The 23,119-nt window shown below is 40.5% G+C and overlaps 1 protein-coding gene across 1 annotated transcript in view; it reads right to left on the bottom strand.

Annotated features, from left to right (window-relative positions):
* LOC109923937 (protein diaphanous homolog 3-like) overlaps positions 1-23,119 on the bottom strand; it is a 404,377-nt gene that overhangs the window by 153,925 nt on the left and 227,333 nt on the right. The window contains exons 20-21 of the mRNA XM_048598427.1: positions 7,733-7,972; positions 1,867-1,996 (exon numbers count right to left, since the gene is read on the bottom strand). Coding sequence (XP_048454384.1) covers positions 1,867-1,996; positions 7,733-7,972 — 370 coding nt within the window. The remainder of the gene's footprint in view (positions 1-1,866; positions 1,997-7,732; positions 7,973-23,119) is intronic.

Consider the following 23,119-nt stretch of genomic DNA (forward strand, 5'->3'; position numbering starts at 1 on the left):
ATGCTGCTTGGCCTGCTGTGTTCATCCAGCCCTGCACCTTGTTGTCTCGGATTCTCCAGCATCTGCAGTTCCTACTATCTCTGATCCAATACAATGTTTGCAACTTTCAAATATCCGCTTTTCATAAACAATGCAGAAACTGATCCATGTAACATTTTTTTAGCTGCTACCTTTTTGATCTTACCTCTCATTTCTAGTTGGTTTGTATATGTTGTGTTGGTTGTTTTTCTTAGGTGATGACGAATAATCTCTCTCCTTTTGTCAATTTAAAAAAAACCTGCTAAATTGGCTGCTTTTAAAGCTTACATTAATTTGGTCTGGGAAAAAGATATCCACCAGGGACGGTATTTTTTTAATTAACCATATCACAACCAACCCAGAGGATGGGTGAAGAAGGGAAGGGGAGCAAATTCATTCCTCCTCACTTGGGAGCATAATGGTTTGGGGTATCCTATCTGGGAGTGAAATGTACTGGATTTAGAACTGTGAGATAGAACAACTGGAGATGCTGGAAGTCAGAGTCGATCAATGTTTTGGGTCTGGACCCTGTATCAGGACTCTTCATCTGAGCCCTGATGAAGGCTCCAGACCCGAAACGTGACTTCCCTGCTCCTCAGATGCTGTCTGACATGCTGTGTTCCTCCAGCTCCACATTTTATTGACTCTGGATTTGCAATTAGGTTTATTTAATATATTGTCACTTGTATCTAGGTACAGTTAAAAGTGGATAATGTCACCATGTTCCGGCGTCATCTTGGATTACAGAATTACTGAATAAATTGTATAAATGGTAAAATACTGAATAAATTAATATTAAATTGAGATTACTAAAACTGGAACAGCTTCAAAATTTCATCTTTCCCTCTCCGCTCCTCCAGTCGCTGCCATCCAAAGTTGTCCCCAGGGGGTCCTGGCAATGTGCTCTTTTCCTGCCGCCACTGACACTGTCGCTTCCACAAGCACCACCTCTGAGCTGTACATCGACTGATGGGGTTCTGGCTCCAGGGCGACCGGCGTGTCCTGGCTCCGAATCGACAGAAAGGGTCCTGGCTCTGGGTCAACCGGTACGGTCCTACTCGTCTTCAGATGCCACTACCGGAGATAAAGCGAGGATGGAGATACACGGAGCCCCGGCTTCCCACAGGAAGACATCAGGGAGGAGGCCCCAGAACAACCAAAAGAAAACAAACATTACCAAGCTGGAAAGACAACGATGAAGCTGTGTGGATGTGGCAGCACCCGCCACATGAGCCATGAGCGGCCGAGCCCTGTGCTCAGGAGCCAGACACTTCTGACCTCGCCGTTGCCATGTTGGATTGGTACCTGCCTGGGAAACTCACCTAGGGTCTGGTTGTAATACTTTGTATATGAGGAATCTTCTCCAGTCTTAAACCTTCTGAGATTTCTGTGTTTCCCAAATACCGATCTATTGACTGTTCCCAATTTAGCTGTTCTTCTAATGATGGCTGTTTCTGAACTCTCTTTTGAAGTGTTTTGAGATTTTTTCCTTATGCTAAAAGTCCTACATAAATTTTTTCTGGTTTTTTTGAATCCACATCACATTTTATTCTTTTCCTGCTTTCATTTACCTCTTAAATCTCTAACCTTTCCTAGTTCTGATAAAAGGCCAATACAGCTTCTCTCTCCACAGATGCTGTCAGGCCTGAGTATTTTAGCATGTTCTGTCTTCTTTACCTGCTTCTGATATTGATGTAGCCCAATGCTTAAGAGCAGCTGATACACCAAATTGCTGTTGCCCATATTTCTATAGCTCAAACGTATATTCATCATTTCATTTGAAACTAACGCTCCATTATTTTGGTAACATTCTTTAAGTGCTGTTACAATGTAAAATGTCATCATTACCTTTACTTGCTTTGTCCACATTTTGCAGTTCATCTGGAAACTTCAAAAGATCTGGATATTTCTCCTCACAAATTTGTGCCAGGAAATGTAAAAATGTGGTCTTTTGATCTGCTGATTTGGTATCTTTCAGCTGTGGAATATAAGAAAAAATTATTTTAATTTAAGAATGCTTAAATAATGTGGCATTTGGTTCTCTTTAATTAATCATTTCATCAAAGTAACATTTTCATTTTTGGCTTTTTTTCATTGTGAATATCTGAGTAAGGCAAAATAAAAAGATATGAGCTCCAGATTAATTCTTAGGCCTTGGCTTTAGATTTGAACAGTCATTAATTTTTCTATTTGCTTCAGATTTTTCATTTAGCAATCAGAACCACTCTTATGCGCTCTGGGTTTTATTGAAACAACAATTAAGGAAACTGGTTTACAGGTTACATTTTCTGCTGTTTCTTTGGTTTTACAGTATGTGCATCAACTACAATAAACTATGAGTTAATTATTATAAAACACAAAATAATATTCTCTTCATGATTGTGTTTCCCATGTATGCAGGATCAGGACTAAAACTTTGCAAAGATTGTTTGTTGACAAATGTCAATTAGTAAGTTTTTTTTGTTAGTTCATCGGATGAAAATCAGACGGCTAGGCCAACATTTATTGTCCATCACTAATTGCACAAGGGCCACTTAATTGTCAACCATATTAATGTGGGTTTGGAATTACATGTAGGGCAGACCAGGCAAGGAAGGCAGATTTCTTTTCCTAAAAAACTTCAGTGAATCAGGTGGATTTTTATGGCAATCAATGGTTACATGGTCACTGTTAAGGAGCTTCTCATTCTAGACATTTGCCGAGTTCAAATTTTATCATCTACCAACCATGTCCCCAGAATATTAGTCTGGAGTTCTTGATTCCTAGTTCAGTGATATTGCAACCATATGTCCCCATCCATTATGTTCTAAGTTTATGGCCCCGGCACATATGACAGAAGACTAGCTTTATTCAAGCATTTAGTTCATCCAGCTATTTTAATCATTTACCATGGCCAATCCCAGAATTTTACAACTGTTTTTATCTGCAATGTAAAAACAAGGGAAGATTTAAATTTACATAATACATTATACACAGCACATCCAAAAGCACTTATGAGCAAATTAAGCACTTTTGAATTGTTCAACCTTTTGCTATGAAACAGAAATTCAGTGACAAAGGGGGAGGCAGTGTGGGCAGGAGGGCTTTTCCAATATATTCACGTGGTGGTGAGCTAATTCAATATACATCGGTGAGGAGCACAGTAAATAAATGGAGCGTGCCATGTAGGACAGCGGCCTTGGACCAAATGCAGGATCACAATGCACTGTTAAAGTGAAAAAGTAGAAGGCAGCCTCCAGGAAAAAAAAGAACAAAACAATGAAACAAAATATGCACACCCACAAGGGAAGCCCAGGCCCACTCAACAGAGGATAATAACCCATAGTTTCGTCAAGATAAGATAGTGAACCATTTAGCTTCAAAACTGGTGGTGACGAGATTGCCACAGGCCTTTCAGCATCATTGTACGTCCTGGCATCTGTCATTGCATCCACACCGTTCCTTCCCAATTTCCTAATATCATTTTCCCAACCCCTCATCAGAGGAGATATATGAACATAGGAAATAGGGTTATGAGGTGTTTTGAGCTTCTCCATCATTCATTAACAACACAGTTAATCTGATAAAAACCAAAAGAACTATGGATGCTGTAAATCAGGAACAAAAACAAAGTTGCTGGAGAAGCTCAGCAGGTCTGGCAGCATCTGTGAAGGAAAAAACAGAGTTAACGTTTCAGGTCCGGTGACCCTTCCTCAGAACTGATGGTGGTTGGGAAAACGTCAGTTTATATGCAGAAAATAGGGAGGTGGGTGGGGTAGGGAAGGGAGTAAACGATAGGATAGAGCCCAAAGAGAGAGAAAGACAGTTGGACAGACAAAAGGAATGCCAACGATCAGGCTGGGAGGGTGAATAGTTGTTAATGGGGACTGTTAGTGACTAACAACAGGGGGTGTGTAAGGCAGGCTATGTGGTAACAAGGCCTGGTGTGTGGGGTAGGGAGCAGGGACATGGGAGAGTTTAGGCCCTAAAATTATTGAACTCAATATTGAGTCCGGAGGGCTGTAGGGTCCCCAAGCGGAAAATGAGGTGCTGTTCTTCCAGTTTACGTTGGACTTCGCTGGAACAGTGCAGCAAGCCAGAGACAGAAATATTGGCCACGGAGCAGGGTGGTGCGTTGAAGTGGCAGGCAACAGGTAGTTCAGGGTCTTTTTTGCAAGCAGAACGTAGATATTCTGTGAAGCAGTTGCCAAGTCTACGCTTCGTTTCCCCAGTGTAGAGGAGACCACATTGTGAGCAGCGAATGCAGTAGACTACATTCTGGGAAGTGCAGACGAAGTGTTGCTTCACCTGGAAGGTATGTTTGGGCCCTTGGATACTGAGGAGTGAGGAGCTAAATGCGCAGGTGTTGCACCTTCGCCGGTTACAGGGCTGTGGGGAGGTGTTGAGGGTGAAGGAAGTGTGGACCAGGGTGTCCTGGAGGGAACGGTCCCTGTGGAAGGCGGACAAGGGAGGGGAGGGGAATAGGTGTCTGGTGGTGGCATCTCGCTGCAGGTGGCAGAAATGGCATCTGATGATCTTCTGGATGTGGATGCTGGTGGGATGGAAGGTGAGGATAAGGGGAACCCTATTGCTGTTGCGGAAGGGAAGAGAAGGGGTGAGGGCAGAAGTGCAGGAGATGGGTCAGACCTGGTTGAGGGCCCTGTCGACAACGGAGCTGGGGAATCCTCGGTTGTGGAAGAAGGTGGGCATTTCGGAGGCTCCCTAATCATGGCCTCAAGCCACTTTCCAGGCAGCCACCTATGCTTTTTGACTCTCTTTAGTCAAGAATCAATCTGAATCCTCGACCTTCCCTTCTGTATATACCTTCCTGCAAAGTGAGGTTGTGTAGGGTGTTGCAAACCACAATAATCTTGAAAATCTCAAGTTACAATCACACTTATTCTGGAGATTACAGAAATAATTTGCCTGAGCAGTTCAGGGAATTAAACCTCATCTTTAGCAGTCTGAAATGGTCAAATGCTGAAAGCTTTTGCAACCATCTGCAGCTAGAGCTATCAACCGAATGATTCATTTCGGTGTCTTTCACAGGTCCCCAGCATCATGGATGACAATTTGATTCGCTCCTTGTTATATCAAGAAATGGTTGAAGACACTAGATACTGTAAAGCTGAAAGATCCCTACAACGTTCCAGCGATACTAGTGAAAATATGTGCTCCATTATTGGCTACGCATCTAACCACAAAAACCAGGACAAATTCAATGCAATCAATTAAAGCTCCATCAGTCTACTCTCAATCATCAGCAGGAGACTTTGAAGGTGGAATCAAGCAGCACTTGTTCAGCAATAACTCACTCCCTGATCTCAGCTTGGATTCTGCCAGGGCAACTTAACCTCTGATCTCATTACAACCTTAGTACAAATCTGGATAAAAAAGTTGAATTCCAAAGATGAGGTGAGAGTAAAAGCCCTTGTTATCAAGGCAACGTTTGGCTGAGAACAGCATTAAGGAGGCTTATCAAAACTGAAATCAATTAGGAATGATGAGAAATCTTTCTAGTGGTTGCAGTCATATTGAGCACAAATGAAGATACTTGTTAAGGTCAATCTCTCTGACCCAGGACATCACTGCAATAACTCATTTGGGCAGTATCCAGAATATCTTCAGCTGTGATACACAGAAATGGGGATTGCTCATTGTTCAGCACTATTAAAGATTCTTCAGACACTGAAGTACTCCATGTCCATATGCAACAAAAACTGAATAACAGTCAGGTTGAGTTGATAAATGGCAAGTAACATTCATGCTACACAAGTGCCAGGTAATGACCATTGCCAACAAGAAGGAATCTAACCATTTCCCCTTCTTGTTAAATGGCATTACCGTTGTCGAAACCCCACAATCAACACCCCAAGGGTTTACCATTGATCAGAAAATGAAATCTACTAGCCATCTAAATACTATGGATGTAAGAGCAGGTCAGAGGCTGAGAATTCTGCGGAGAGTAACTCAACTCCTGCCTTCCCTCAGTCTATCCACAATCCACAGTTCTCAAGTCAAGAATGTGACAATATACCTTTCACTTGCCTGGATGAATCTCACTCCAACAACACTCAAGAAGCTCAGTGCCATCCCGAACAAAAACAACCTGCTTGACCCTCTCCACTACCTTAAACATTCACTTCCTTCACCACCAATGCACAGTGGCAGCAAGGTGTACCAAATGCAATAGGCACTGCAGCAACTGACCAAAGCTTCTTCAACAGCACTTTCCAAACCCACAGTTCTAACACTTTGAAGAAAACAGCAACAAATGCATGAGAACATCAACTCCCACAAATTTTCCTAGAAGCCACACATCCATAAATTGGAAATACCTTGCTGTTTTCTCACTGTTGCTAGGTCAAAATCCTACAAATCCTTCCTAACAGCAAAGTAGGTCTTTCAACAGCGGATGATTGCAGCAATTGAAGGACAATCACTGCCAAGCTCTTCAAGTGCAGTTACAAATGGGTCATAAATACTGGCAGAGGCAATGATGCTTACTTTCCATGAATGAAAACATTTGAAAGATCCATTAGTTAACTCTATTGCTGCCCTTGTTGTGGCATAAGCAGCATTGCATCTCTTCTGAGCTGCACTTTGCAGGTTATGCACTGAGGTCATCAGTCAGGTCTTCTATTGGTTTGGTCACTAAGACAGGGCTTTGGGCTCTAAGATAATGTGGCACTAAGGATGGGTAGCCTGTGTAGATTGAAACTTGTAGCTATAGTTATGGTAACTGTTGATCAGACAGATGATGACAGGTAAAACAGCAATACATTTATAAATGTGAGCCTGTTTTTGCAATGAGGTTTCACCTGTACCACCTATGTACCCTCAGAAGCATTTCTTTTTCATTCTCCCCCCATTAGGTGCACTGTGGTAGGCAGTTCCTAGCTGGAAGCATGGGTGGAGATTAAATATGGCACCAGCATTCCTGAAAGATCCCATCGAGGCAAATACTTCCACCTTTGGTGAGTGCACGATAGCACATGCAAGGTGACGTAGAGGCAATGTGCTTATATAATGAGGAGAGCAATGTAAATCTGCATGAGAAAACATGCTTATGAATAGAAACGTGCCATGAAACTCCCCCAAATTGACAATTAACTGATTTTTTGTAAAATTCAGCCCATGATAACTATTATCCATTGCCAACCAAACTCTCTGATTCTGGATCCTCATTCCTTCAAATGGGAAATTGTTTTTGGAGATTTTTTAAAATGTTGCATTTTACATTATCATTCCTATTTTACTTTTTGTCTTTTTTTTGCCTTTTGCTTTTTCTAGTCTGGCCTTCTTCTCTATATCTCTTTGTGTGCCTGATTTGATCATGGATTCACTCTCTCTAATTCTGCCTCCTTATTGTCTTTCCCATATTTGATGTGTTAATATCGTTGGTTAAGGAGGTACACCTTTAGTTGTCATTATTCACCAAGGTCTCAGATACCCTATCATTCTGCAAACTATAACACAAACATTTTTGAGCTGTACGCAGAGAAAAGTGTAACTTACCGACCATGACGTGAGATTTCCTTCTCCAGCAAATTCTGGTCTATTTTGTCAACCTGTATGTTTTATTTTTCATAGTTTGAAGAGTTTAGGGGTGAACACTCTACAATGAGCTGTAATTTTATCTATTTGTTTGTGACAAGTCTGTACAGTATTGTATGACAAAATGTTTTGTTTTACTTTTATGGTTCTGCCTAAATATTTTGAGATATGGACTTACTTTGCATAGGAAGTTGATGTTAAAGCCAAATGTTTGAGCATTTCGAGAACCAGCATTCATGTAGTTTCCAATTAGTAACACCAGCTCCAGCAGGTTTCCAAATCTTTTACTCTTCTTTAACTCCTCACATGCAGTTGCAACAGCCATAATGTCAGGTCTGATATTATTCACCTGTTCCTCAAACTGAAGCTTAAACAGAACAGCATTCAGCCGTGGACGAAGATTTTTAACACTGCTGATCTGGTTGGAAAGAAGAATAAAAATGTAAGCCTTGGTCCCATTTTGATACAAAACAAATTAATTTAACCAAAGATGATTTATTGATATTAATAAGCTGTAGGAGGATTTTAACTCATAAGGTGTGAAAAAATGGATCCAAGAATCAAAGACGTCTGGGCAAGCAATTGGAATGCTAACTGCAGTTGGTAATAACGACTGCTTATTTTACAATAACTAATAAAAGATACAGTTCTACCATAGATCAGTCCAGTCAGCCAATACACTAAATCACATAACAATAATATGTGCTTATGACCCAAAGTAGCAGAGCAATCAAAAAATGTTCATGTGGTAAACCTATTGGGTTACAGAAATATATTGCTTGGTAAGGCATGAAAGATTTTTATTGACTAAATATAAATAAACAGGATCTCACTAACACAAAAATACATGCAATAACATCACTAAGTACAAATCAGGAAAAGTTTGCGACGAAAACTTAAATTTGTAACCTTGTGCTAACTTCACCACAGAAAACTAGAAGATCAGACAAAAATCATGCAAACAATTACAATTATAAAAACAATTATAAAAGCAAAATAATCCAGATGCAGCGAAATCTGAAATAAAAACTGAGAGTGGTGGAAATACGCAGCAGGACAGGCAGCACCTGTAGAAAGAGAGAAAGAAGCAGGGAGCAGAATTCTCCCAGCCCTGAATGATATGGGCAATCTTGAGACAGTTGGAAAAATGAGAGATCAGAAAAATTAGATTGTCAAGAATATTCGCCTAGGTTTAGAACAACAAAATAGGAACCTCGCAAGTGAATGGGGAGAAGCCAATATGCTTGCATTTAATTCACAATATTATCTATTCTTAACTCATTTATTATGCAGTTTGCTAATATCCTTGCAGTGGAGAGAATCTAGATGGTGATAATCGATGGTAAAGGGGTGGCACAGTGGCTCAGTGGTTAGCACTGCTGCCTCATAGCACCAGGACCTGGGTTCAATTCCACCCTCGGGCGACTGTCTGTGTGGAGTTTGCACATTCTCCCCTTGTCTGCGTGGGTCCCCTCTGGGTAAGAGATCAGAGAACCACTGCTGTCAATCAAGTAAACAATGGGAAGGTTGTGATGAAGTGGAAAGCAGAACTGATAAGATGGTAAAATGGATGATAGGTAATGGAAGCGGTAAAGTGATAAGTAAAGAGACAAACTTGAGTCTACAGGAGTGTAAATGCCAATAGCAGAATTGATACCAGCACTGGCCATCACAAAAATGGGAGTCATATTTATAAACTGAAATTGTGGTCAGGTTTGGAGGCTGTAAACTACATAAAAATTAACACGGCTTGAGAATGCCATCTAACAAATAACTTACATCCAAAACATATTCAACCTTTTGTCATGTTGTGAGTGTTGTTTTTAAAAATTAGTCAATCACTTTTTTCCTAAAATGAAGTTATTCATGCAATTATTAGAAATTAGAGCTTTCACAACAAATAATAACACACGATTATTCAGCACTAGAAATTGGCATATCAAAATTAGCAAACAGTCATTAATTTAATTTTAGATCATCTAATCCAGTCCATAACAGTGTTGAAGCTGTCATTTGCTAAAAAGATGTCACAGGTGTTTCCTTTGCTAGCGACATCTGTACGCCAAAAATTTTTGATCAGCTAGGTAGAAACAATATTTTTGTAATTTTTGCTCTACCTCCTCATGCCACAATATTCCAGATTCAATTCTGAAGATAACTAAGAGTGAAATCATAAAGAAGTTGACTTTTTGTCCAGGGTACAACACTAACAGAGACTATCAAGCGAACCTGCCCCTGCAGTTCAGAATAAACAAACAATAACTACTGGATGATCATTGGGACCAAAAGATAGAATGAAGGCCCCTTGCAAAACACTGATCAAAGAGAACACCACTAAGATCTCATTGAAAATTGAGAGGGCAGAGCTTTATCAGTTTTGTGCAGCTTCTTTGGAATACTAAATGTTGTCAGCTGAATTTTTTTTTTCTTTATTCAATCACGAGAGGAGGGCATTGCTGGCTAGGCCAGCATTTATTGCCCATCCTTAATTGTGCAGAGGGCATTGCTGTGGGTCTGGAGTCACGTGTGGGCCAGACTAGGCAAGGATGGCAGTTTCCTTCCCTAAAGGATTTTAGTGAACCAGATGGGTTTTTTCTGACAATCGACAATGGATTCGCAGTCATCATTTGACTCTTAATTCCAGATATTTATTGAGCTCAAATTTCACCATCTGTTGTGGCAGGATTGGAACCTCGGGTCCCCAGAACATTATATGGGTCTCTGGATTAACACTCCAGCAATAATACCACTCGGTCATCGCCTCCCCAAGAACGAACTATGTAATAAAAAATAGTTGCTAAGCATTTACCCCATGCATTGTTTCTAAAAGAAACCAAATGGTCACATTGACGAGAAGTTCTTTAACTATCTCTATATTGAAACTGTCATGGGATCTAGCTGCTTTTAAAGACTTAAAAACTGACGATAAACAGGTACCAATCCACCAGATTCAGTTTGGCTATTTTTAATCAATAAATTAGCCCTTAGTGTTTAAAAAAAGTCAAAACAGAGACAGTGTAACAGTAATTGAATTGTCTTGTCTGAGAGATTGGAAATCAATGGACTCCTCTAGCCAAAACAGAAAAACAAGCACACCATCTTCAGGCCCCATCCTGAATTTGAAAAGAATTCAAGGAAGCTGTGAGGGTTGGTTGTCATAGGGAAGAGTTATGGAAAAAATGTACTTTTCTCTTTCGTTGCACAGTGAAGTCCCTGAAACTTAGGTGGACTGAAATATTAGGAATTTCAATATCAATCCTGGCATACATAGAGCTTTCTCAGTGGCAAATGACTCATCCTGTAGGCAAATAAATATTTTTTGGTTTAAATTCCCACATCATTGGTTTATCTCCTGATTACGGAATTAGCTGCTCTGCACGTTGAATACTCTGGCCAAGTGAGGTATCAAGATCCCCACCAACTCCACATCTATTTCTCCAAGAGTTGTGTTGCATCGAGAAGACATGAAAAAGATCATGAGTTGTTTAACAAAAACAATATTTTCTTGTTTAATTTTAAAATGGGCTATGTTACATTGAAATGGCTGCTACAAATCACACAATTCACTAGTTGGCTACAATAGTAGAAACTTTCAGCAGACAAAGCTAAACCAGTAGCCTAGTGGAATTTGATGCCTGGAATCAAGTGAACACTGCAAACACAGCAAAGGCACAGAACGTCCATCTCGAACTTGAACAGATTACAAAGGAGAGTCACTGAACCTTACTATATTTGCAAAAGTAATAGTGGCCCATCTATCTCCTAAGTTGAACAATGGATTCTTCATCAGAAATATAGAAACCAATTGTTAAATTGAAATAAGAACATAACATAATGTTCTTATGTTCTTAAATTGAAATGGGCTCCATGATGGGTGAGTGACATGACCAAAACTCTTCTGGTTTTTGAAGCAATACCAATTATACATTTCTGAACCCATGTCTCAGTCTATTTTTAATATTTGGCTTGACTACAATACCACCTACAGACAGCTGGGCTCCATGTTGAGAGTAAAGCCTGCACAAGTCCAAGTTTCCTTGCAATCTGACATTGAGAAAGAATTTTGTATTCGTCTAAAAAGCAAATTCCTAATTTTTAAGAATCATCTTGCTCAGTCATCACAATTTGGACAAAATTCTGCAGGTCCTGAACAGTTCATGAGTTACTGAGGAAAGTTTAAAAGCATTTACCAGCCATTTCTTTTCCCTGAACGGAGATCTGAAGAAAACTAGTAAGCTAGATAAAGGTAAAAAAAAATCACCATTTATAAAAACTAATTATAGCATTAAAATTATTTTCTATTACAAGGATGAGTTGGTTAATCTGATGTGTTGTGCTTTAATTATCATTGACTTTAATAAATTTGTTTGACAGATAAAATCTAAAAACGTGTTGATCCACTGCTTTTAAAACATAAAAGAGCAGCCTGCAAAGACATGGAAACAAAACTGTAACTAAAATAATGTGAAACGAGATTTACTTTTTGAAGAATGCTGTGAATTCTAACTCTTGATTACAGAAAGTAAAAAGGGCCTGCATTTGTTTTGATATTCATTTGCTGAATGATATACTCACTAAATTACTTAGCTCTACTAGATTAAATCGGTGTCCCACTCTTCGAATATCAGTGTTTAACTTAAATTAATATTCTGAACAAACCTGTGCCATACTATTTACAATCATATTCCTACAATCATACATTCCTCAAAACTCCAGATAAACCTCAATGCACCTCTTTGCAATGCCTCCAGTGTATAAAAGTCTCTTGTTTCTTGGCATCCAGAGTTGAACATAGGACACAAGTTACAGTATGATCACAGTATTGTACAGTTTGATTGTTACTTTATCAGACTTATCACTCTGATATCTGTCAGAAGTAAGGGCACCTCTGATAATTTCCGTGTATCCCTCTCCATCCACATGAGAAGTCATGCCAAACTATATTTCCCTGAGTATCCACCTCCAAAAAAAAACTCTCTGCCAAATTTCCTTATAAACTATCAATTTATCAATTTTCGAGCCCTTAGCCTTCCATTCAGCTGAACACTTTTGCAGCTCCTAATATGCTCAACCACACTCTCACCTCCACCTTTTGACGTAATTGAGACAGATACTCACTACCAAGCCATGTAGCTCAAGTCAAGGAACTTCCCAACTCAGCACAGCCACCTTGCTCTAAAGTGCCTGGTCACGCAATATTTGCTCCAGGCAGGAGGATATAGTTGGGTCTGCAAGCCGACCTTGTTCCAGTTGTAAAAAGAATGTCAGCCCTGTTATCACTTTCCCCAACTCAATTTTCTCTCCCATCATTGCCCCTCATGTTGGAAGGAAATAAGGAATAGAAGGTAAAGATGGGAATCATCTCGAGGTCTTGAAGGGTTGCCTCACTATAGGACAAAGTATAAATCAGGAAATGATGGAGTTGCGCACGAAGGGCATCACATTTATATCACTCATGTCAATCTGCATACTGACTGGACCAATAAGATGGTTAGTGGTACTTGCCCAAATTGGTTGTCAGGACATTTAAAATTCAAGATAGGGCAGTTCAGTGCTGTTAAAAAGGTGACGTGGTTTGCTACTCACTAACAAATACTACATGATGAAAGAATGATCAGAATCTAAGTAAGGCTTCATGTTTCTGAGAGAGACAAGAGCAGAATCTCCCCTCAGAAATGTACAGCTCCCCTCTTTTGTCAAAAGGAATGACGGGAATGGCAATCTGCATGGGGTTACCACTCCTTGGAAAATCTGGCTCATAATGACTTGAAAATGTTTTATCTTAGTGCTAAAATATGAGCTTCTAAACATATAAAACAATAACAATGTTCACAGAACAGCAAACGAAAAACCTATTTACCCTACTTTAGAATACAAATTCCAAAATAATATTATTATAAACCTTCATCTCACTACTACCCCTATTGATCCTTTCCATGGATTGCCAAGTTGCTGTGCTGGAGAGGCTCAAGTGTTCCATTGATCCTGAGAGTGATACAGTCAGGAGCTGTCAATGACAGTAAGGTCGGAGGGGAGGAACCAGAAAAAGCACAATCCAGAAGGAGTGCTCAACGCAATCCAGGTGGAAGACATTTATGTGATATCAATGGCAGATGAAGGCTACAGTAGTAGAGAGCTCCTCGGTCATCAAGGTTGCCTTACCACTGGAATTGGATCTACCTTCTGTCAAGGACAGTGCGTCTGCTAATATGCAACAGCATTCCTCTATTAAAAAATCTCCCAAACAAGGCATTCCTGTTGTCAGTAGCATGTGGCACTGCAGTATCAAAGATTATACTATTGGAAGCGCTGCTCGTTTCCAAGCTGCTGAAACATTGAGACAATTTTCCTTCCTATGCCATTAGTTTCTATATGGATGAGTTTTGTTTGGAAGTTTTCCTTCCCTCAAAAATGTTTTACACCCTTCAGACGATGTCTTCATTCTAGAGAAGTGTGCTCCATGAATTTCTCAATTCCCTGTAAGCCCTGTAGTGAGTCTTGCAGCCTTTCAAGATCAGAAGATTTGAAAGAGAGTTCACATACTCTTACTGAACATGTGGTTATCGAGGACAGATGAAATGACTGGAGTTCCCAAATGACATAGAAACAGTTTTGAACACTAACTGAGAACTAAAGAAAATTAAAATGTTCTGGAATTTTCAACAGATTTGGTCATAACTGGGGAGAGAAAGAAAGCTAATGTTTTGAGTCAAATATGATTCTTCAGTAATGAAGACATTTTGTTTGACGCAAAATTTTAACTATTGCTTTCTCCATAGATGCTGCCAGGCAAATTGAATACTTCCAGCATTTTCTGTTTTTTTTCAGATGGTCAGAATTCACAGTATATCACTTTAACCACAGAGAGGATTAAAGGGATTGGAAAGAGTGCAGGTTCTCCAGAATGATACTGGGGTTAAGTGGTGTCAATTTATGATGACAGATTGCATAATCTTAGTTTATATTCCTCTGAGACAGGGCTTACAGTGAACCAGGTGTTTAAAATGTTTGAAGGTATCAATAAGGTAGATAGAGAAAATCATTGATTTTTTGGGAGGGCTGGGTGGGATAGGGGATTTAAGAACAAGGTGACATAATACGAAATAGAACTGAATTAGTTCAGAGACAAACCAAAAACCATTTCTTCCATAAAAAGGGTAATAGGAATCTGAAATGATTACCCCTCATACAGCTGTGCATGGCAGAAACATTGCAATTTTAAACAAAAACAGACAATGCTGGACGAACTCAGCGTGTCTAGCAGCAGCTTATGGAGAAAGAAACAGAGTTAACATTTTGAGTCCAGTGATCTTTCATCAAAACTGAAACCACTTGGGAAAAAGTGGCATTTAAGCTGATGACATGGATGACATGGTGCGGCATGTGTTTATGTCTGCATATGTGGATGTGTGTGTATGCCTGTGTGTTTGTGTGTCTGCATATGTGTGTGGGTGTGTATGTATGTGTGTGTGTGTGTCTCAGTGTTTGTGTGAGTCTGTGTCTCTATGTTTGTGTCGGTGTTTGTGTTCTGCTCATGTGTGTTCACACGCATTTGTATGTGCCTCTGTCTCTGTGTATGTGTGTCTGCTTGTGTGCGCGTGTATGCTTGTGTCTGAGTCTCCATGTTTGTCTGCTTATGTGTGTGTATATGCATGTGTCTGCGTACATGTGTGCATGTGCACGCGCGCGTGTGCATGTGTGTCTGTGTGTACGTATCTGTGTGTGTCTGCACGTACGTGCGTGTTAGGGGGAGCACTTCAACACACGATCATGCTCCCACAGCAACATTTCTTGAGAATGCGGCAGCGTTCCAGCGAAGTTCAATGCAAGCCGGAGGAATAACACCTCATTTTCCACCTAGGTGCCTTACAGGCTTCAGGACTCAAAATTGAGTTGAACAGTTTCAGAGTTTGAACACCTCCCTCCATTTTCATTACTAATCCCACACCCCAGATTCTATTCAATATGGGTTGCTCCCAGCCGACAACTCATTTTCAACTCTTCACAGTTCCTAACGTCATATATTCAGCTTTAACTTCTTCTGGCTTACCAACAGCAATTCCTTTGTTTGCTTCCCTTTATCTTTTCTCTCTCTGGGCACTGTGTCGATCTATTCATCTCACTCCTCCTCCTCCTTCCCCCCGCCTCCACTTCCTCAACACCTGCAAAACTCACACCCCTCCCCCCACCCTGTCATCAGCATAAATACCACCTTTTCTCAGCTGCTTTCAGTTCTGATGAGGCTAACTGCTTTTCTCTCCACAGATGCTGCCAGACCTGTTGAGTTTTTCCGCACTTTTTCTTTTTGTTTCAAATTTCCAGCATCTGCAGTCGTTTGTTTCATTACATTGAGAAGACTGTTATGACATTATTTTTCAGCACACAGGCAAGGGATATAGTATTAAAGAGGGTAAAAGTAACTACAATAGAGGTGAGCTATGGTTGAACTGGGTAATACAGTAGGACCTGGGGTTTAATGGCCAAGTCCTATTCCTGTCATATTAAACTCTAAATAGTGCAAAAAAGATGTTAAATTTCTAACAATCAAATTAGGTTAGGAAAGTGGGGTAAACAGTCTGAAGATGTCACTGTGTGTTTGCATAATCCTGTTAATTTCCAGATTCAATCACGTGGCCACGTACCAATGCCCAACTGCAATGCCGACCCCTCAAAAGCTCTTCACGCCAATAGTGGCGGCTATGATAAATCATTTATTAATTTTGTGACGGTCTTTTCTCAGAAAGTCTTTGGCCTCTGTTCAGCATCTTCCAATTATTCTGCCACGATTGATAATTCTCCATTGAAAAATCACATTCCATGTTTGCATGACAGCATGCCAGATGTTTGCATCTACCAGTTGTCTTGCAAGTAGTATGCTCACGCCACTGGGAACAACCATATTTTGTAATAATACATCAAGAGTCAAATTCAATTTAAATACTTCCTAAAACAGATGGCTGATAATGCATTAGAGGACTAACACGAGCTCATGATGCAAATGTTAATAAACTGATCTGAGTTGGTTCTTGAGGGTTATGGCAAGATCTGAGTCATTTGTTTGCACTAGTTTCTGTACATGTTTTTGGCCCCTATGCTATTCTGGAAGAAACTAATTCAGCAGGCCTGACTCTTGAAATGTCCCTGCAACAACATAACAGGAATGGTGTTTTTCAAAAAGAAAGCACACAAAATATAAAACTTCAGAGATGCCCATTATGGTTAAAATGTATGGATCATCAATGCACAAAGAAAGCAGCAAGAGATAAAATTTAATAAGATCTACATCTCTAATACTAGTGTAAAGTGAATAGCTCTCCAAATGAACTGTATTTCCATTTTGCATGTGTTGCATTCACAAATATAAATTAAATTGACAGCTGCAGACATAAGAAATAAAAAAAATCAAACTTGTACAGAATTTCTAATCCATTAAGCTAAATTAATATAGTTATATTCAATGCAACCAAGTGTACTGACGCTGTCACAAAACAAGATTAAAGTCAGGTTAAATTTACCAAAGTCAGTTGTGTTATTTGCTGCAAGTTTTAACTGCTGCTGTCGTCCTTAACTTTCAATTTCATTGTTGCATGATCACACAATTTGCAGACCAGATGCATAGTATGCCTTTAAGACAGTTAAGTGACACAATGCAAAACATTCCAGTGTAAAGGTATTCCCTTCACCTTCAGTGGCCAGCACTATTATTATTGTTGTTATTGCGGTGACTGTATATTTGCTCTATGTAGTCAGTAAACACAGATCCCAGACTGTATCTGGGTCAAAGATCTTGTAAGCGTTTAAATAGATAATGCTATTGATAAACTTCAAGACATCTGTCTCAATAAGTCTTCGTAGTCCATCTTACATGGGTTAACAGTTAATATAGGGAAGCAGTTAAACTATACCATACAGGCAATGGTGTTTAACCAAAGAAACCACATCTGGCATTAGATTGAGTAGTGTTTCTTATGCAAGGAATCATATCTGGTTATTTTTACATTTGGAGGTTTTCATGTAAGGTGAAATACTTTATGAAGAAAGGCAAGGTTACAGTTTACAAGAATTTGTTCCATTATTGTTTCTTAAAAGAGGTCTGCCTTCCATTCACATTATACATGTAAAGAAAAAGGAAAAAAACAATGTAGTCTCTAATGGAAAGTAGGGTAGCAGCTTTCCTTTCCTAGACGGCTGGTTTACAATGCAGTGATGCCGATAGCATAGGTTCAATTCCCACATCAGCTGAGGTTACCATGAAGGATTTTCCTTCTCAGCTTCTCTCCTCACTGGAAGTATGGTGACCCTCAGATTAAACCACCACTACTCATCTCTCTGAAATGACAGAGCAGCCTGGTCTGGTCGGATTATGGCAACTTTAATTAATTACATCATGGTAAAGAATCCCTGAGGAGAGAATGATTATAACATGGTGGAATTTCACACTGAGTTTGAGAGGGAGAAAACTTGGACCTGAAACTATGAATCTGTCTTAAACTTAAATGAAGGCAAACACAACAGTGTAAAGAGTTAGCAAAAGTGGACTGGGTAAAAGATAAGGCAGTTGATTATCTATGCAAGGCATTTAAGGAGATATTTCATAAATCTCAATAAAGATATATTCCACTGTCAAGGAAAGGTTCCATGAAAACAATGCAGTCTCTGAGGCTAAGTAGGGATGTGAAGGACAATCTCAAATTGAAAGAAAAGTTGTAGAAAGTTGCTGCCAAGATTAGTGGTGGTCGGAATGAAGGGGAAAGTTTTAAAAATCAGCAAAGAAAGACTCTAAACATAAAAAGAAAGAGGAGTAATATAGATTCAGACAGGATGAGCTTCCACAGGTATACAAAAAGAAAGGCTGTATCTCAAGTAAATTTTGTCCCTTACAAAATGAGACTGCGGCACTGATAATCTGAATTATGGAAATAGCAGACACCACAGCAAGTATTTTGTGTGTCTTCACGGTAGAAAATACAGAGTACCAAATATAAAAGAAGAACTTAAAATAATCACAATCACTCAAGAAAAATTCATTGGTAAACTAGTAGAACTAATTGCTGATGAGTCACCAAGAGCTGCTGACCTATATTCTATGATCTTAAAAGAAATCTTAACAACCTAGCCTCTCCAAGTGGAGATGAATTCTCTCCTTCAGACTTTTATCCAACAGCCTCCCCATCACTGATGTGAGACTCACTAGTCTGTAATTCCCTAGTTTATCTCTACCACTCTTCCTGAAAAGTGGAACCACATTAGCTGTCCTCCAGCACTCTGATACCTTCCTGTGGCCAGAGGAATTAGAAATTTGGATCACAGCCCTTGTAATTTCTTTGGTGGCCTCCCACAGCAGCCTGGGATACAACTCATCTGGGCCTGGGGATTGGACCACTTTTAAGCCAGCCAAGAGCTCAAAAATCTCCTCAATCCTAATGTCCTCTGGCTCCATACACATATTTCCTCCTTTGACCCTAATGGCACCTGCCCTTTCCCTGATTTTCCTCTACCCCTTAATATACCCATAAAATATCTTCTCCATAATATTATCCACCAGTGTTTTTTAAAGCCTCTTCTTTGTTCTCCTAATTGCTTAAGATAGCCCACCCTGCACTTTCTATACTCTACTAGGGCCTCAGTTGACTTGCATCTGCTGAAAGCCTCTTTTATCCGACTTATCTGGCTCTGGATATTCCTAGACATCCCAGGTTCTCTGGGCTTGTTGCTCCTACATTTCACCTTGAAGGGAACACGTTGGACCAGTACGCTTCCTGTTTCCTTTTTGAATCCCTCCCCCAACACTGTTCTGCTGTACGTTTTCCCACAAGTAGCTTTGTCTAGATCCTATCTTATTTTAAAAAAAATCTGTCTTCCTCAATTCCAAAATCCCTTTTTACAGCCATGTTTTTTTTCCATAGCAAACTTTAAAATGTATGGTTTTGTGATCACAATCACAAAAATGCTCTCCCACTGTCACCTCGACAACCTGCCCAGCTTTGTTCCCCAGAATTAGGTCCAGCACCACACTGACACTTGTTGGGATCTTCTATGTGCAGACATAAAACGCTCCCCTGAATACATTTCAAGACATCACACTCTCTAAACCGTTTACTCTATGACATCTTAATTAATGTTGGGGAAGTTGAAATTCCTAATATAATCACCCTATGTTATTAAGACCTCAGTGAATTGTCTACATGTCTGATCATCTATTGCCCACTGACTGTTTGGCATTCTACACTATTTTCCCGGCTGCCACCTTTTAATTCCTAAACTCAACCCACGAGGCCCCTCCAAGATATCGTTCCTCCTTAGAGCAGTAACTGACTCTTTAATTAATATTGTAACACCACCTCACCTTTTACACCCTTCCCTATTTTGCTTGAAGATCATATGCCTTGGAATGTTAAATTGCTGATCCTGCCCCTTCCTGAACCATGTCTCTGTGATGGAACAATGTCACAATTCCACGAGTCAATCCCTTAACTCATCCGTCTGTCTGAAATGCTCCTAGCATTAAAAGTAGAGGCCTTCCAGCCTCACCTTAGTCCCTTGAATCTCAACTTGGCTGAAACGATTATATATTGGTTCCTTTACTGTATTATATTGTGTCCCTACTGTGTTAACATTCTGTGAACCCTTCCCCTGCCAAACTAATTTAAACTCCTCCCCAACAGCACAAGCAAACTTATCCGCAAAGATATTGATCCATTCTTGTTCAGATGGCGCTTGCACAGGTCCCACCTGCCCCAGAAATGGTCTCAGTGAAGCAGGAATCTAAAACCCTTCTTCCTGCACCAACTCTTCAGCCACACATTCTCCTGCTTTGTTCTCCTATTTCTGTACTCACTAGCACATGATACCAGGAATAATCTATAGATTTTAGCCTGAGAGGTCCTGCTTTTTAATCTACTGCCGACTCCCTGAATTCTTGATGCAAGGCCACCCCCCCACGTATCCTACTTATATTGTTGGTACCAATATGTACCATGACCTCTGACTTATTGTACTTCTCCTGCAGCTGTTCAGTGACATCTCTGATTCTGGCCCCAGGGAGGCAACACACCAACCTCGAGTCATGTCTGAGGATGTAGCAACACAGACTGCACCCCACACTATCGAGTTGCCTACCATCATTTCCCTTGGATTCTTTTACACAGCTGGGCCACCCATTGTGCTGCACTCCCTAGTGGCGGCCCCACTGTCATCATTCTCCAGCACAGTAAAATGGTTATCAAGTGTGATGCCCTCTGGGATTTTCCTACCCTGCTTCATTGATGACCTTCTCTCCAGCATCTGGTTAGAATTGGGGATATACGCTGATGATTGCTAAATGTTCAGTACAATTCAGACCTTTCAGATATTGAAGCAGGTCATGATTAATTGCAGCAAGGCTGCTACAACAGACAGGCTTCTACTGACAAGTGGCAAATCAGATTTCACAGAATCGCAGGATTTTGGTGCAGAAAGGGGCCATTTGACACATTGTGCCTGTGCTAGCTTTCAAATAAGCATCATTATCTAGTGCCAATTTCCTGCTTTTTCCCCATACTCTCCCTATTTCTATCTAAATAATCCTCCAATATCCTCTTGAATGCCTCAAGTGAACCTGCCTCCACCACATTTCCAGGCAGTGCACTCCAGACTCTAAACTCACTGTGTGAGAAAGGATTTTTTCACATTTGCTCCTTCTGCAAAGCACTTCAAATCTGTGCCCTCTGGTTTTTGATCCTTTAAATGGAGGATCTACTTTATCAAGCCTGCGATTTCAAAAATACCTATCAGATCTCCTCTTAAACTTCTTCTTTCCTTCTTTCCAAGGAGAACAGTCCTAACTTCTTCAACTTATCCTCATAACTAAAATTCCTTATCCTGGAACCATTCTTATAAATCACTCATGGGACAAGGGTGTTGCTAGCTGGGCCAACATTTATTGCCTAGCTGCCCTTGAGATGCAATTCCAGGATTTTGACTGAGTGATATATTTCCAAGTCAGGATGGTGAGTGGTTTCAAGGGGAACTTGCAATCTCACAAATGGGCTGCCATTGTCCTTCTGGATGGAAATGGTTGTGGATTTGGGAGGATCTGACTAACAATCTTTGTTGAATTTCTGCAGTGCATCTTGTAGATGGTACACTCTCCAATGAACTCACGTTCTTCCTATAAAGAGACATCCACAGCTGCACACAATATTCCAGCTGAGGTCTAAAAAGTGTCTTATACAAGCTCAACATCATTTACTTGCACTTGTACTTTATGCCCTTATGAATAGGACTGAGAATGCTGTATGTTTTATTAATGGCTCTCTCAACCTGTCCAGCCAACTTCAGTGATCTATGCACATTTATACCTGGGTTCCTCTGCTCCAGTACCCCCTTTAGAATTGTAACCCCTATTTTATATTGACTTTCAATGTTCTTCCTACCAAAATGCATCATCTGCATTTGTACCACATTGGTACCAGCCAATGGTGATCTCCAACAAGAGGCAGCCTAACCCTGTCCCTTGACTTTCATAGAATTATAGAATCCCTACAGAGTGGAAACAGGCCCTTTGGCCCCACAAGTCCACACCAACTCTCAAAGAGCATCCCACCCAGACCCATCCCCCTATAACCCACCTAATCTACACATCCCTGAACACTATGGGCAATTTAGCATGGCCAATCCACCTAGCCTGCACACCTTTGGACTGTGGGAGGAAACCGGAGCACCCGGAGGAAACCCATGCAGACACGGGGAAAATGTGCAAACTCCACGCAGACAGTCACCCGAGGGTGGAATCGAAGCTAGGTCCCTGGTGCTGTGAGGCAGCAGTGCTAACCAGTGAGCCACTGTGCCGCCCCACCACTGAGCCACCGTGCTGCCCCAATTTCAAAGGCATTGCAATTGTAGTAGTTGGTAATTGAGGTACCTTTCGCCTTTCCTCATATTTACTGTGTAGTGTGAGATCTACTTGGCCATTACAGCAGTAACTAGCTTTCTAAATTTCTAGTAAATTAAAGGAAGGCCATGGGACAGACCAGAACCAGCCAGCATTGTCTCAGAATAAAGGGCCACCAAGTTAAGATGGAGATAAGGAGGAATTTCCTCTCTCAGAGGGGTAGGAATCTTTGGAACTCTTTGCCCAAGAGAGTTGTGGGGCAGAGTCCTTGTGTATATTTAAGGCTGAGATAGATTCTTGAATAGTAGGGGAATCAAGCGTGATGGGGAAAGGGCAGGAAAGTGGACGTCAGGAATGTTCGACCAGCCATGATCCTATTGAGTGGCAGAGTGGGCTCAAGAGTCTTTCATCTAATTGCAACGAGGAGTCAAAACAGAAATTGCTGGAACGGCTCAGCAGGTCTGGCAGCATCTGTGAAGGAAAAAAAACAGAGTTAACGTTTCTGGTCCGGTGACCCTTCCTCCGAGGAGTCATTGGATTCGAAATATTAATTCTGCTTTCTCCCCACTGATACTGCCAGATGTGCTGAGATTCACTAGCAATTTCTGTTTTGTTTATACTTTCTTTGTCCAATTAGCTACTGTATCATATCTAAACATCTGCTTCTTAAAAAAACGTAATAAACTATCTGAA

The sequence above is a fragment of the Rhincodon typus genome, chromosome 6 (genome assembly GCF_021869965.1).
Source record: "Rhincodon typus isolate 14 chromosome 6, sRhiTyp1.1, whole genome shotgun sequence".
Lineage (NCBI taxonomy): Eukaryota > Metazoa > Chordata > Chondrichthyes > Orectolobiformes > Rhincodontidae > Rhincodon > Rhincodon typus.